Raw genomic sequence first — 15,360 nt, 5'->3', positions numbered from 1 at the left:
AACTGAAAACTCTTTCATGACCATTTTATAAGATTTAACTCATGTTTTGAAATCATCACACAAATTAATGTTGGCTACTCAAGCCTTCTATGAAGCGCGACATCTACGTCCTTCTTGGTTTCTTGTTATAATTTTGCATAACTCTGTTAATGAACTTCTTGAATGCAACCCGCTCATCTATGGTGGCTTCTCGCGTGTTCAGTACTTCCATTCCCTCAGTTGATCTGCGCATTAGTTCAGTCACATGATCAGGCAGAAGGCGACTCCTTTCCGAACACAACATTCTATTCAATGGTGAAAAAGAACCCTCACCTGTAGGTGTTGTGACTGGGAGTAGCAAGAGATGAATTCCTCCTTTCATCCCAGGAAACAGCACAAAGATCGGGTCGAGCCACTAGCGATGATAAAAAAAAGAAGTTGAAGTCAAATCTTCATTCATTCATCGTATGATATTCCACTCTGTGTTCAAATTCTCTATGCTGTCCTGAGCACATGGCAGCCCCATTGCTGGTAGTGCCTCGCTCCACTCAACCATCGGTGTTTTATAGGACAGGGAGCTGTAAAAGCTGCGTAGAGGTTGAGTAGAATCTAGAAGTCGCTGTTGTAGATGTTTAAGAATCAAGTCTGTGTACTTTTTCAGTTGTCTTAACAAACACTTCTTGTCCTCGTCACTTAAGGATTCAATATAAATGCCTTCATTAGTCAACTTCTGGACTGAAGTCTCTGCTTCTTCCAGTACTTGTCCGATGGATAGCTCTCTGATTGACCCACATGTAGCTTCTGTTGCTGGACAAAGAAATTTACTGTGACAACCCACATCTTAGAAGAGTTCTGGGGCGGAGTCGTCTGCGGCTCGACCCTGGGAGAGAGGTGGAGACCTGAAGAAGGGCTGGCACCCTATGATAGGGTTCCTCCTAGAAACCATGGGGAGCTGAGAGGACACAGACCTGCGAGTCCACAGTAATTACAGTAACTTGGGGCCAGCAGGAAGATGTATAACCATCGCCTTAAGAGGGACCTGGTCGAGTTGTGCACACAGAGGGGATTGCACGTTGGGAAGCTCACCAAAGAGCGATCCTCGGCTGTTGTCTTAAAATTCCTCCAGCCAGTATTACCGACTTTGGAAAGTATCTACCAAGATGGGCTGGATCTAAGTAGTGAGGCTGGTGGATGACTTTTGCTTCTACGTTCAGAGAAGACTATTGCCATTCTCTCTCTCGTAAGTCTACATTTAACTCTTCTAAGATGTGGGTTGTCACAGATGCAGCCGATGTGTCTTCTATAACTTGAATATCTAGAAATGCATCTACTGGCCTACCGCGGACATCAAGATAATGTACACAATGACTTGATGCCCATTTCCATCCGTGCATTCATCAGCCATGTATGCAAATCTTTTGAATGGGGTGAGAGAGGTCTTCACTTTTTCAACGGTTGAGTCTTTCACTGTTGCATCACATGCTTCTAGCCAGTCAGTTGTGTTTCTTGCAGAAAGTTAGTGAGCATTTGCTGGTCTTGTTCGGAACCAGTGTTCAGCTTCAGGATGAGCAAGTCACAACGCACTTAATATTGGCCTCCAGTTCGTAGTGTGTGGTATCTCTTGCTTAAATAGAAAGTATGGTGCCACAGCCATGTTTGTTTGCATGTCTCTTGAGGTTCCACCCAGCTCACAGTGATTTCAGCTGAGCTCTCAGTGTGGGAACCTCGCTGCTAGTGCAGACTGGGCCCTCTCTTCCACTTGGACCTGATTCTCAGTGATTTCAGCTGTAGCGGTTGTGTAACAGAACAAAAGCCTATCTGTGGAGCCTAATCAGCTCTGTCTTTAAACAGTGGAGAGGGGCAGGTCAAATAGTACTTGTGACTCGGGCAGACCATCAAGCAAAACACCTGTCCCCATCCTCTCTCGATGCCCTCAATCAGCACAGGCTAATTACAGTTCTACTGCCCTTTCCTCCAAACAATCACTACATTGGCAACACTGCATGTAACTAATTCACAAAAGGGGAGGGTGTGGGGAAATCCCTGCTTGCAGTGACAGTCACACGGCACTTTCAGAACAGCCGGGTTTATTTGTTAAGGAGCGCACAGCACAGGAAGCTTAGGGGAGCCTAGAGAAATGGTTAAAGCATCGTCCATTCTGGGTAGCCCAGAGCCCAGCCACGCTGTGGGGAACCCCTGTGTGTTTGTCCATCCGACCTCCTGGGTCAGACTGCAGCTGGGAGCCCAGACGCCTTCCAGCAGCCAGCACTTGTCCCCCACCTCATACGCCTCCAGTCCTTTGTTCTCCAGCTGGGGAAATGCGGTTCTTTTTCCAGTGATTGCTCATATTGATTCCAATTAGGTGTGTGCGCATAACGTGCACACTCGTTGGAAAGCTTTTCCCCTAGCAGCACCCGTCGTGTCGGCTGTGGAGCCCACTGGAGTGGTGCCTCCATAGCGCTCGTGACGAAGTGGGAATGTTCTTAATGTTGTCTCTGAATACTGTGTGGGTGCTTTGGTTTCCCCTATGCATTTCTTAAGTATCTACGTAGGGGGATCAGGGTGTGTGATTGTTGCAGATCCCTAGAGGGCCAGTGTGATGCTGTCTGCACAGAGAATGGCCAACACCCTGTCTCCTGATAACTGATGGCCTGGGCCCCTCCTTTGCAAGTGCCAACTGATGGTGTTGGAGAACAAAGAGATCAGGTGGACTCCGGCCTGGGAAAGGAACAAAGCCCGGAGGAGGAGGGGCTGGAGAGTTTCAGTTTGGAGCTGGCTGGGGAAAGAGGGAGAGGCCCAGACCCAGGTTCTGGCCGCTTTGGCCCCAAGATGGGCCTGACTTAGGGCTCCTGTTTCCTGTACCTACACACTCTGTTTTGGACTGTGTTCCTGTCATCTAATAAACTTTCTGTTTTACTGGCTGGCTGAGAGTCATGTCTGACTGTGGAGTTGGGGTGCAGGGCCCCCTGGCTTCCCTAGGAGCCCCGCCTATGTGGACTCGCTGTGGGAAGAGCACGGTGTGAAAAGGATGCGCCCGAAGATGGAGCGCCTGTCTCAACGCCCAATCCTTCCCTGTGTTTTTTGAACTGTCTATCGCACTTCTACCAGACATGGTCCCAAATAACATCGGACTGCTGGGTTCTTCGCACAGTGGAAATGGGATATTTTCTCCAATTCTGCTCCTCCCTCCCTCCCTCCCACCCTTCTTCCCCATCCCTCTTCAGGGCCCCTTCTCATGAGCAGCTCCTTATCCAGGAGGTGCAGGTGCTCCTTGCCATAGGAGTGACAGAGGAGGTTCCTCAGGAGCTAAGGGGCAAGGGATTCTACTTCTGTTATTTCCTAATCCCCAAGGCAAAGGGGAGTGGGGGGGTGTCTCAGACCCATTCTAGACCTGCAAGGACTCAAGAAGTTGAAGTCCTGCACATTCTCCCTCAATACAATCGTCCCTTCCCGTGATCCAGGAGACTGGTTCGCTGCCCTCAGCGTGAAAGATGTGTGCTTTCACATAGCTATTTGCCCTGTTCACAGACACTTTTCAGGATTCATGATCAACCACAAACATGATCAGTTCACGGTCCTTCCCTTCGGCCTGTTGACAGCCCCACGAGTGTTCACCAAGTGTGTTGTGTAAAGCCTCTGCTCAATCCAGTAGAATGCGATTGTAAGATTTGTAACTTTTCAGTCATTGCTAATATGATCATTAAGTTCTGTAACCTCTTGCAGACTTGGTAACTGTTAGTCATTGTTAGCATAGCCTTTTAAATTTTGTAACTTTTGCAAGCTTTGTAACCTTTTAAATTACCACTTGTATAACCTCCAGGCTTGGCAATAGTCCATCCCGGGATCAGAGAGAGTGTGATCAAGGGAGTGTGTGTGGGAGATAAGGGAGTGTGAACAAGGAAGTGTATGTGGGATGGGTGGAGTGGAACTACAAGGAGAAAAGAGCCCTGATGTAATCTGCCCTGATCAGGCAATCACAGGGTCCTGTATGGAAAAGAAGAACCTGGTATGCGTGAAAAGAACGAGGTCTGGGAATGCTGTGATGGACGCAGAAGGAAAACTCAGTGTATGTGACGTGCCTCCCAGTTCCAATAAAAGGAAGAAAGCACGCTCACAGCTCTCTTCTTCTTGGCCTGCTCATGGCTCCGTGACTGCAGGCAGACGCACCAGATCTACTGTGCTTCGGCTTCCTCTGCAGTCTCCAGTAACTCTCCGCCTGTGTGTGTAGGGGGGTGCATAAGGGTATGACTGCATTGAATGTGTGTGTGCGTGAATAAGCTCTATCCCTTTTCAGTTTGATCCAATAGCGGCTTTTAATAAAACCAATATAAGTGTAACCCTGGGTTGGTTTCTAGGGAAATCGAGGTAACAAAGTGCATGTCTGTGGTAGCAGCCTTCTTCCGAAGGAGGCAGGTGTGGGTATACCCCTGCCTTGAGAACTGGCTACTCGGGGCACACCAGAGAGCAGGTCAGTCTGGTCACATCCATGTTCGAGAGCCTCAGTCTCCTTCTCAGCATGAACAAGTCAACAGTGTCACCGACCCAGAGAATAGAATTTATTGGGGCAGTGGTTGGACTCAGTCCAGGCAAAAGCAGATCTGCCAGAGTCCGATTCCAAGCCATGTCATGCATCGTTCGATGTGTGAGAGTCCCCGACCACTACAGTGAGGAATTGCCTCACTCTCCTCAGTCAAAAGGCCACCTGCATGTACGTGGTCCGGCAAACCAGGCTGAGGCTCAGACCTCTACAGACGTGGCTTGCCTCGACATACCTCCCAGGGCATGACAGCCTGAACTTAGTGGTCATGGTGCCACAGCAGGTACACTCCAGTGGTGGCTCAGTGCTCAGATAGTCTGCGAGGGAACTCCCCTCAACTCTCCTTGTCTCTAGTTACGGACACATCGGCTCTAGGTCGGGGCACACATCTGGGAGATCTCTGAACGCAGGGCCTCTGGGCACAGGATGTGCTCTCTCTCCATATCAATATCGGAGAACTCAGAGCTGTGCGACTCGCATGCCAGGCTTTTCAGTCTCAGCTGCAAGGCCAGTACGTGGCAGTCATGACGGAGAACACCACTGCAAAGTTTTACATCAAAAAGCGGAGTGGAATCAGTCCTCATCCCCCTGCCAGGAGGCCCTCAGATGCTGAGAATTCTGTATAGCCCATGCCATTCACCTGGAAGCTGGGGGTCCAGAACGTACTGGCGGACTGCCCCAGCAGGTCCTTCCACAACCACGAGTGGGCCATCCAACGTCATTCACGCCGTTTTCCAGAGTTGCGGGTTTCCTCAGGTCAACCTCTTTGGCCCACTCAGAGCAACAGGAAGTGCCCAGTGGTTTGCTCCTTCCAGAAAAGCAGCCCAGGCTCAATCGCAGACACATTCCTGCTACCCTGGGGAGGCCGTCTCCTCTACACCTTTCCCCCAAGCCCTCTCGTGCACAAGGTCCACAGAGACAGTGTGACAATCTTCTCTGGTGTTATCCGGGCCGGTGATCTGCTAGGTCACCCCAGTCCTTGACTCTGGGAGCCAGCCTGACCCTGCTCTGCTGAGAGAGCCCCCACTCGGGGCTCCACCGCCGACCTGACTGGTGCCACTAGGGGAAAAACTTTCTGACGACTGTGCATGCAATGCGCACCCACCTAATTGGAATGGATATGAGCAACACGTCTCGAAGAACAAAAATTATGAGAAGGTGATTAACCATTTTTTAGCCTCCCTGCTGAGAGGTGGGGAAATCCATCTCCCTCTGGGTCCTGGCTTGCTGGTTCCTGGTGAGTGGATCTGCCATTGTGTTCTCAGATGCTCCATGCATATGGAGACTAAGGCCCAGGTGGATATGAACACCCACCCTTCTGTCTCTTGGACTGTCCTGAGAGAACGCTCCTCTGGCAGCCATGGGGTAAAAGGTCCAAACAGGACTACAAAGTATTCCCACTTTGTCACTGCCAGGCGCTCAGGGAGTGGGGTGTATGGGGCATGTTACTGCAGGCACTGAGGGTTGGGGGGCAGGCGCTCAGGGAGTGGGGTGTATGGGGCGTGTTACTGCAGGCACTGAGGGTTGGGGGGCAGGCGCTCAGGGAGTGGGGTGTATGGGGCGTGTTACTGCAGGCACTGAGGGTTGGGGGGCAGGCGCTCGGAGTGGGGTGTATGGGGCGTGTTACTGCAGGCAATGAGGGTTGGGGGGCCAGGCGCTCAGGGAGTGGGGTGTATGGGGCATGTTACTGCAGGCACTGAGGGTTGGGGGGCAGGCGCTCAAAGAGTGGGGTGTATGGGGCATGTTACTGCAGGCACTGAGGGTTGGGGGGCAGGCGCTCAAAGAGTGGGGTGTATGGGGCGTGTTACTGCAGGCACTGAGGGTTGGGGGGCAGGCGCTTGGAGTGGGGTGTATGGGGCGTGTTACTGCAGGCACTGAGGGTTGGGGGGCAGGTGCTCAGGCAGTGGGGTGTATGGGGCGTGTTACTGCAGGCACTGAGGGTTGGGGGGCAGGTGCTCGGAGTGGGGTGTATGGGGCGTGTTACTGCAGGCAATGAGGGTTGGGGGGCAGGCGCTCAGGCAGTGGGGTGTATGGGGCGTGTTACTGCAGGCAATGAGGGTTGGGGGGCAGGCGCTCAGGCAGTGGGGTGTATGGGGCGTGTTACTGCAGGCACTGAGGGTTGGGGGGCAGGCGCTCAGGCAGTGGGGTGTATGGGGCGTGTTACTGCAGGCACTGAGGGTTGGGGGCAGGCGCTCAGGCAGTGGGGTGTATGGGGCATGTTACTGCAGGCACTGAGGGTTGAGGGGACAGGCGCTCAGGGAGTGGGGTGTATGGGGCGTGTTACTGCAGGCACTGAGGGTTGAGGGGACAGGCGCTCAGGGAGTGGGGTGTATGGGGCGTGTTACTGCAGGCACTGAGGGTTGGGGGTACCATGCGCTCAGGGCGTGGGGTGTATGGGGCGTGTTACTGTAGGCACTGAGGGTTGGGGGGGCAGGCGCTCAGGGAGTGGGTTGTATATAGCGTGTTACTGGGGTTTGGGGGTACCAGGTACTCAGGGAGTAGGGCGTGGGGGTGGTACCAGGCGCTCAGGGACTGCTGCGGGTGCTGTGCTGGCTCCAAGGGGTGCCGTAGGACTGGTACCTAGGGGCCTGCCCTGCTGAGATGTCTTGTTCCCCTCCCCCCAGGCCTCATACCTGGAGGAAGATGAGGTTTACAGCATGGCCGCCACACTGAAACGCATTTCCATCCTCCACAAGTGAGTGCCAGCCTGTGTCCCGTCCCCTCTCCAGCTCCATCGGGGCAGCGGGGCCGGTCACGCAGCATTGCCCTGCCCTGCCCTTCCCTTCCCTTCCCATCTCCCTGCTCTGCCTGGGCAGCGGGGCCGGTCACGCAGCATTGCCCTGCCCTTCCCTTCCCTTCCCTTCCCATCTCCCTGCTCTGCCTGGGCAGCGGGCTGGTCACACAGCACTGCCCTGCCCTTCCCATCTCCCTGGGCAGCGGGGCCGGTCACACAGCACTGCCCTTCCCTTCCCTTCCCATCTCCCTGGGCAGCGGGGCCAGTCACACAGCACTGCCTTTCCCTTCCCTTCCCATCTCCCTGGGCAGCGGGGCCGGTCACACAGCACTGCCCTTCCCTTCCCTTCTCCCTGGGCAGCGGGGCCGGTCACACAGCACTGCCCTTCCCTTCCCTTCCCATCTCCCTGGGCAGCGGGGCCAGTCACACAGCACTGCCCTTCCCTTCCCATCTCCCTGGGCAGCGGGGCCGGTCACGCAGCACTGCCCTTCCCTTCCCATCTCCCTGGGCAGTGGGGCCGGTCACACAGCACTGCCCTTCCCTTCCCATCTCCCTGGGCAGCGGGGCCGGTCACAGCAGCACTGCCCTTCCCTTCCCATCTCCCTGGGCAGTGGGGCCGGTCACACAGCACTGCCCTTCCCTTCCCTTCTCCCTGGGCAGCGGGGCCGGTCACACAGCACTGCCCTTCCCTTCCCATCTCCCTGGGCAGCGGGGCCAGTCACACAGCACTGCCCTTCCCTTCCCATCTCCCTGGGCAGCAGGGCCGGTCACACAGCACTGCCCTTCCCTTCCCATCTCCCTGGGCAGCGGGGTCGGTCACACAGCACTGCCCTTCCCTTCCCATCTCCCTGGGCAGCGGGGCCGGTCACACAGCATTGCCCTTCCCTTCCCTTCTCCCTGGGCAGCGGGGCCGGTCACGCAGCACTGCCCTTCCCTTCCCATCTCTCTGGGCAGCGGGGCCGGTCACACAGCACTGCCCTTCCCTTCCCATCTCCCTGGGCAGCGGGGCCGGTCACACAGCACTGCCCTTCCCTTCCCATCTCCCTGGGCAGCGGGGCCGGTCACACAGCACTGCCCTTCCCTTCCCATCTCCCTGGGCAGCGGGGCCGGTCACACAGCACTGCCCTTCCCTTCCCATCTCCCTGGGCAGCGGGGCCGGTCACACAGCACTGCCCTTCCCTTCCCTTCCCGTCTCCCTGGGCAGTGGGGCTGGTCACACAGCACTGCCCTTCCCTTCCCATCTCTCTGGGCAGTGGGGCCAGTCACACAGCACTGCCCTTCCCTTCCCTTCTCCCTGGGCAGCGGGGCCGGTCACACAGCACTGCCCTTCCCTTCCCTTCCCATCTCCCTGCTCTGCCTGGGCAGCGGGGCCAGTCACACAGCACTGCCCTTCCCTTCCCATCTCCCTGGGCAGCGGGGCCGGTCACACAGCACTGCCCTTCCCTTCCCATCTCCCTGGGCAGTGGGGCCGGTCACACAACACTGCCCTTCCCTTCCCATCTCCCTGGGCAGCGGGGCCGGTCACACAGCACTGCCCTTCCCTTCCCATCTCCCTGGGCAGTGGGGCTGGTCACACAGCACTGCCCTTCCCTTCCCATCCCATCTCCCTGGGCAGCGGGGCCGGTCACACAGCACTGCCCTTCCCTTCCCATCTCCCTGGGCAGCGGGGCCGGTCACACAGCACTGCCCTTCCCTTCCCATCTCCCTGGGCAGCGGGGCCGGTCACACAGCACTGCCCTTCCCTTCCCTTCCCATCTCCCTGGGCAGCGGGGCCAGTCACACAGCACTGCCCTTCCCTTCCCTTCCCTTCCCATTTCCCTGCTCTCCCTGGGCAGCGGGGCCGGTCACACAGCACTGCCCTTCCCTTCCCATCTCCCTGGGCAGTGGGGCTGGTCACACAGCACTGCCCTTCCCTTCCCATCTCCCTGGGCAGCGGGGCCGGTCACACAGCACTGCCCTTCCCTTCCCATCTCCCTGGGCAGCGGGGCCGGTCACACAGCACTGCCCTTCCCTTCCCATCTCCCTGGGCAGCGGGGCCAGTCACACAGCACTGCCCTTCCCTTCCCTTCTCCCTGGGCAGCGGGGCCGGTCACACAGCACTGCCCTTCCCTTCCCTTCCCATCTCCCTGGGCAGTGGGGCCGGTCACACAGCACTGCCCTTCCCTTCCCATCTCCCTGGGCAGCGGGGCCGGTCACACAGCACTGCCCTTCCCTTCCCTTCCCATCTCCCTGGGCAGTGGGGCCGGTCACACAGCACTGCCCTTCCCTTCCCATCTCCCTGGGCAGCGGGGCCGGTCACACAGCACTGCCCTTCCCTTCCCATCTCCCTGGGCAGCAGGGCCGGTCACACAGCACTGCCCTTCCCTTCCCTTCCCATCTCCCTGGGCAGCGGGGCCGGTCACACAGCACTGCCCTTCCCTTCCCATCTCCCTGGGCAGCGGGGCCGGTCACACAGCACTGCCCTTCCCTTCCCATCTCCCTGGGCAGCGGGGCCAGTCACACAGCACTGCCCTTCCCTTCCCATCCCATCTCCCTGGGCAGTGGGGCTGGTCACACAGCACTGCCCTTCCCTTCCCATCTCCCTGGGCAGCGGGGCCGGTCACACAGCACTGCCCTTCCCTTCTCGTCTCCCTGGGCAGCGGGGTCGGTCACACAGCACTGCCCTTCCCTTCCCTTCTCCCTGGGCAGCGGGGCCGGTCACACAGCACTGCCCTTCCCTTCTCGTCTCCCTGGGCAGCGGGGTCGGTCACACAGCACTGCCCTTCCCTTCCCATCTCCCTGGGCAGCGGGGCCGGTCACACAGCACTGCCCTTCCCTTCCCTTCCCATCTCCCTGGGCAGCGGGGCCGGTCACACAGCACTGCCCTTCCCTTCCCATCTCCCTGGGCAGCGGGGCCGGTCACACAGCACTGCCCTTCCCTTCCCATCTCCCTGGGCAGCGGGGCCGGTCACACAGCACTGCCCTTCCCTTCCCATCCCATCTCCCTGGGCAGTGGGGCTGGTCACACAGCACTGCCCTTCCCTTCCCATCTCCCTGGGCAGCGGGGCCGGTCACACAGCACTGCCCTTCCCTTCCCATCCCATCTCCCTGGGCAGTGGGGCTGGTCACACAGCACTGCCCTTCCCTTCCCATCTCCCTGGGCAGTGGGGCTGGTCACACAGCACTGCCCTTCCCTTCCCATCTCCCTGGGCAGCGGGGCCGGTCACACAGCACTGCCCTTCCCTTCCCTTCCCATCTCCCTGCTCCGCCTGCTGTCTGTTCACATGGGTCCCCTCGTCCTTGCCCTGCGGTGGGAGGGGAGTGGGGGGCTAGGACGCCCCCTGAATGAGGCGCTCGCGCGCTCTCTCTCTCTCTCTCGCTCTCTCTGCAGTGCTCACGACCTGACCCCATGGCAGCTCTCTGAGCCCTGCAGCCTCCTCCTCCAGCGAGCTGTGGACACAGGCGAGGTCCCCAAGCAGGTATTGGGGGGCCACTCAGGGAGCCAGGAGCCTGGCCGCCTCCCTACAGCAGGGAACCCAGGCAGCGTGGGGGGCTGTGGGCAGAGGATGTCCTTGTCTGGACCCGGGAAGGGGAGGCAGAGGAAGCAGCGATGCAGTGGGGCAGCTTGGGACTGGGGGGACTGCAGCCCCACATTCTTGCTCTGGGCTTCCATTGCAGGTGGTCATCCCCACCATGACCTGTCTCCACTTTGGCATCCTCTGGGAGCTGGCTCATGTCTCCGGCACCATCCCTGCACAGGTGAGGCTGATGGGGAGGTTCCTGCCAAGAAGGGCGGGGTGGGGGTCAGCCCTGGCCCTGCCTCTGGGTCCCTGCCCCTCACAGCCTCCTTTGCTCCTACCCCAGAAGGAGCTGCTGGCCCTGAAGCGCAAAGTCGCCTCCTTCTGCTCCCTCTGCCAGAGCTGCCTGACCGACGTGGACTCCAGCGTCCAAGAGCAGGTGAGAGGTGGACAAAGGGCTGGGAGCCGAGGGCTGGACAGGCTGCAGCTCGGGCGTGCTGGGGAAGGGGGTCTGGAGCCCCCCAGCAGCGCTGTTTGTGGGGTGCTCATTCTGCCTCTGTCTGTCCAGGCCTTCGTGCTGCTGAGTGACCTGCTGCTGGTGTTCAGCCCGCAGCTGGCTCGAGGCGAGCGGGAGGCGCTGGAGCTGCTGGTGTACCGGCCCGAGGTCGCCCTGCAGTCCCAGCTTGCCGGATTCCTCATGGATCACGTCTTCAACCATGCCGAGCTCGTGGGCAGTGGTGTGTACTCGCCCCATGGGGCTGGGGGAAGGGGGCGAGGGTGGGAGAGTGGGCAGGCAGGCTGGGGGGAGAGGGCTGCGGGGGGCACAGAGAAATGGGGAGAGGGATCTGCGGGGCCAAAGCCTCACTCCCTGCCCCGTCCTCTGCAGATGACGAGGACACCGAGGGGAAGATCGAGAGGCTACACCAACGGCGCAACCTGCTGGCCGGTTTCTGCAAACTCATCATCTACAACGTGCTGGAGCTGAGCGCCGCCTCCGACGTATTCAAGCACTACGCCAAGGTGGGGGAGATGCGGGAGGGACCCCACAGCACAGGGCGGGGAGCAGGGATGCACCTACCATACCAAGGGGTGGGCATTGCCTCCAGTGTCAGAGCTCCTAGAGCTCGGGGTGTGGATTGGGGGATGGACTCTCTAATCTCTGGGGCTGCGCCAGGCTCCCCGCTGCAGGTGTTGTGACACACCCAGCACATGGGGCCCCCACCCGCCTGCTCTCCCTTCCAGTTCTACAAGGACTACGGGGACATCATCAAGGAGACGCTGAGCCGGGCACGGCAGATTGACCGGGACGAGTGGGCCCGCACCCTTCTCCTCAGCCTGCAGCAGGTACCGGGGAGGGGCCTGTGCCCACTGCTGCTTGGGGGAGAGGGGAGTCTGTGTATGGGGGGGGTGGGGGAGCTGGGGAGGCCCTTGGGTTGGCCCGTCCCTGTGTGTCTGTGTAGGGAGGTGGCTGGAGGATGGGGCTCGGGCTGATGTGCGGCCCCATGTCTGACTCTCTGCCCCCTGTGCAGCTGCTGACAGAGCTGCTGCTGCAGCAGGGCCTAGACGCAGTTTACGGCAAGGCCTTCCGGGAGATCCGGGACCTGGCACGGCGCTTCTCCCTGTTCTTTGGCCTGCACCAGCTGCAGAACCGCCAGGTGCTGGTCGCCCTGCACAAGTGAGACAGGGAGCTGGGTGGGGGCATGCTGGGAGTCCGGGAGCCTCTGGGACTTGGGGAGGGGCATGCTGGGTTCAGCACTTAACGTGGGGGTGGGAGGGCTGGCACTTGGACTTGTAGGGTTTGGAGTCCCCCCCCCCTTCCTCCCATCCTGCTCCCCATCTCTCTTTCTCTCTCCTGCCCAGGGCTGGGATCAAGTTTGCCTTCCAGGAGCCAGCACCCTCTGGCTCAGAGCTGGGACCCCTCAACCTGCCCTTCCTGGAGGTGCTGAGCGAATTCTCCCCCCGCCTGCTGCGCCCAGACAAGAAACTGCTGTGAGTGCCCAGGGTGGTGGGCCGAGGGGCTGGGAGACAACTGGGCTTTCAGGAATGCTTGGGGGAGTGATTACAGTGGCCCCTATGCTGTAAGGGTTAACCTGCCTTTGAGGGGGTCAATAAGCATGTAGACAAGGGGGACCCAGTGTATAGAGGGTATTTCGATTTCCAGAAAGCCTTTGCCCAGCCCCCTCCCCAAAGGCTCTTAGGCAAAGTCAGCTGTGATGGGACAGGAGGGGAGGTCCCCTCCTGGATCAGTAACTGGGTAACAGACAGGAAACAAAGGGTAGGAACAAATGGGCAGTTTTCAGCGTGGAGAGAGGGAAACCGTGGTGCCCCCAGGGGTCTGTGCTGGGCCCCGTCCTATTCAACAGAGTCATAAACCATCTGGATAAAGGGGGAAGAGTGAGGTGGCAACATCTGCAGATGATACAAAACTGCTCAGGATAGTTCAGTCCCAGGCAGGCTGGGAAGAGCTACAAAGGGATCTCCCAGAACTGGGTGACGGGGCAACAACGTGGCAGGTGAAATTCAGTGTTGATCAATGCAAAGCGATGCACATTGGAAACATCATCCCAACTCGGCATCTCCAGGGATGGGGGCTGAATGAGCTGTTCCCGCTCAGGAGAGATCTTGGAGTCCCTGTGGAGAGGTCTCTGCAAACAGCCACTCCAGGTGCAGCCACAGCTGGAAATGCAACCAGAAAGTTGGGAATCATTAAGAAAGGGAGAGAAAATCAGACAGAAAATATGTTGCCTCTCTATAAATCCATGTATCAGAGGGGTAGCCGTGTTAGTCTGGATCTGTAAAAGCAGCAAAGAATCCTGTGGCACCTTATAGACTGACGTTTTGGAGCATGAGCTTTCGTGGGTGAATACCCACTTCCTCAGATGCATGTAGTGGAAATTTCCAGGGGCAGGTATATATATGCAGGCAAGCTAGAGATAATGAGGTTAGTTCAATCAGGGAGGATGAGGCCCTGTTCTAGTAGTTGAGGTGTGAAAACCAAGAGAGGAGAAACTGGTTCTGTAATTGGCAAGCCATTCACAGTCGTTGTTTAATCCTGAGCTGATGGTGTCAAATTTGCAGATGAACTGAAGCTCAGCAGTTTCTCTTTGAAGTCTGGTCCTGAAGTTTTTTTGCTGCAGGATGGCCACCTTAAGGTCTGCTAGAACTTGGGGTCACCCCATGAAATTAATAGGCAGCAGGTTTAAAACAAACAAAAGGAAGTATTTCTTCACACAACACACAGTCAGCCTGTGGAGCTCTTTGCCTGAGGATGTTGTGAAGGCCAAGACTATAACAGGGCTGAAAGAAGAACTAGATCAGTTTCTGGAGGGCAGGTCCAGCAATGGCTACTAGCCAGACTGGGCAGGGATGGTGTCCGTAGCTTCTGTTTGCCAGAAGCTGGGAATGAGCGATAGAGGATGAGTCACTTGGCGATTCCCTGTTCTGTTCATTCCCTCGGGGGCACCTGGCACTGGTCACTCTCAGAAGACAGGACACTGGGCTGGATGGACTTTTGGTCTGACTCAGTGTCATGGACTCACAGGTTGTGCCCACTCTTGGCCCCGTGCAGTCCATGGAGGGTGCCCATTTCAGTGCGACAGCCCTTCTCGGGGGTCAGGGAGCTGCACCTCTCTGAGCCTCAGCACGTCTGTCTCTTGCTGTGGGCCCTGTCAGGGAGTCCACGCGCTCTGGACCCCCCGGGCCTCCTCACCCCCTGAAGGGGTTGATGCAACCCTGCTCTCTAGACCTGAGTGACTCTCAGCCAGCATAAAACAGGAGGGTTTATTGAGAGTTGAACCCAGCACAGGAAACTCTCCAGGCCTCAGGCCTGGCCTCCCTCAGCCCAGCACATCCCAGTCTCCCTGCATCTAGGTGAGCTCTACCTGCTCCTCCTCTCCAGCCCAGAGCCTCCCTGCTTCCCAGCTGGGCCTCCGATATCCAGGTCCCAAGCCCCGTCCCTGTCCATTGGCTTCTCTCCAGGTAAACAGGCTCGTAAACAGGAAGGCCTGGGTCTCCTCTTCTGTCTTCTGTCCTCTGGCTGGAACCGGCTGGTCGGGTAACCGGGGCCTCTCTTCATAGCCCATTGTCCTCCCATTGGCCAGAACCGGCTGTGTCTCCTGAGCCAGGTCTCCGGGTCGCCAGGTCACTAGTCGCTGGGGTCTCCATCCTCTAGGCCATCGGCTGGGGTCCCGAGTCCCTCTCCAGTCCTCTGTCCCAACAAACTCCCTCTCCTCTCCCCTCGTTAAACCAGTAACACCCGGGGACACTGAGTCCCACCCCCTGTGCATGCAACCCCCTGGAAAACACAGAAAACCCCCACTTGGTCACACTCAGTATGGCCGTTCTTATGTCCATATGCCTTCCCTCCCACAGCCTGTCCTATCTGGAGCAGACCTGCCAGGCCAGGCTTTCCCCACCACAGAGGGGGAAGCTCTGGAATTCACTCCTGATGTATCGCCGCTCGCTGAAATCCCTGGATGACATGGGCTCTGATGCCAGCCGGATTGCAGCCCCCCGACCCCGCAGGAGACCTGGCTCCGCAGCCAAGAGGAGGCGTCTGGATGGTGAGGGGCAAATGCCACACACTGCTGCCCCAGCTAGGAAATAGCAGGTGT

At 58.1% G+C, this 15,360-nt stretch overlaps 1 protein-coding gene across 5 annotated transcripts in view; it reads left to right on the top strand.

The window, feature by feature from the left end:
* Nucleotides 1–15,360, top strand: part of STAG3 (stromal antigen 3) — a 33,549-nt gene that overhangs the window by 15,329 nt on the left and 2,860 nt on the right. For 3 of the 5 annotated variants that reach the window (XM_030542945.1, XM_030542943.1, XM_030542946.1), the window contains 10 exons: nt 7,141–7,211; nt 10,621–10,708; nt 10,908–10,988; nt 11,094–11,186; nt 11,316–11,484; nt 11,634–11,767; nt 11,990–12,091; nt 12,277–12,422; nt 12,608–12,736; nt 15,119–15,309. In XM_030542945.1, coding sequence (XP_030398805.1) covers nt 7,141–7,211; nt 10,621–10,708; nt 10,908–10,988; nt 11,094–11,186; nt 11,316–11,484; nt 11,634–11,767; nt 11,990–12,091; nt 12,277–12,422; nt 12,608–12,736; nt 15,119–15,309 — 1,204 coding nt within the window. Of the gene's footprint in view, nt 1–7,140; nt 7,212–10,620; nt 10,709–10,907; nt 10,989–11,093; nt 11,187–11,315; nt 11,485–11,633; nt 11,768–11,989; nt 12,092–12,276; nt 12,423–12,607; nt 12,737–14,617; nt 14,959–15,118; nt 15,310–15,360 lie in introns of those variants that run through there. The other 2 variants (XM_030542944.1, XM_030542947.1) reach the window with 2 other exon arrangements.

Source organism: Gopherus evgoodei, unplaced genomic scaffold (assembly GCF_007399415.2).
Source record: "Gopherus evgoodei ecotype Sinaloan lineage unplaced genomic scaffold, rGopEvg1_v1.p scaffold_196_arrow_ctg1, whole genome shotgun sequence".
Taxonomy (NCBI): domain Eukaryota; kingdom Metazoa; phylum Chordata; order Testudines; family Testudinidae; genus Gopherus; species Gopherus evgoodei.
The sequence above is the reverse complement of the archived record's forward strand: the minus strand, read 5'-3'. Positions and strand labels throughout refer to the sequence as shown.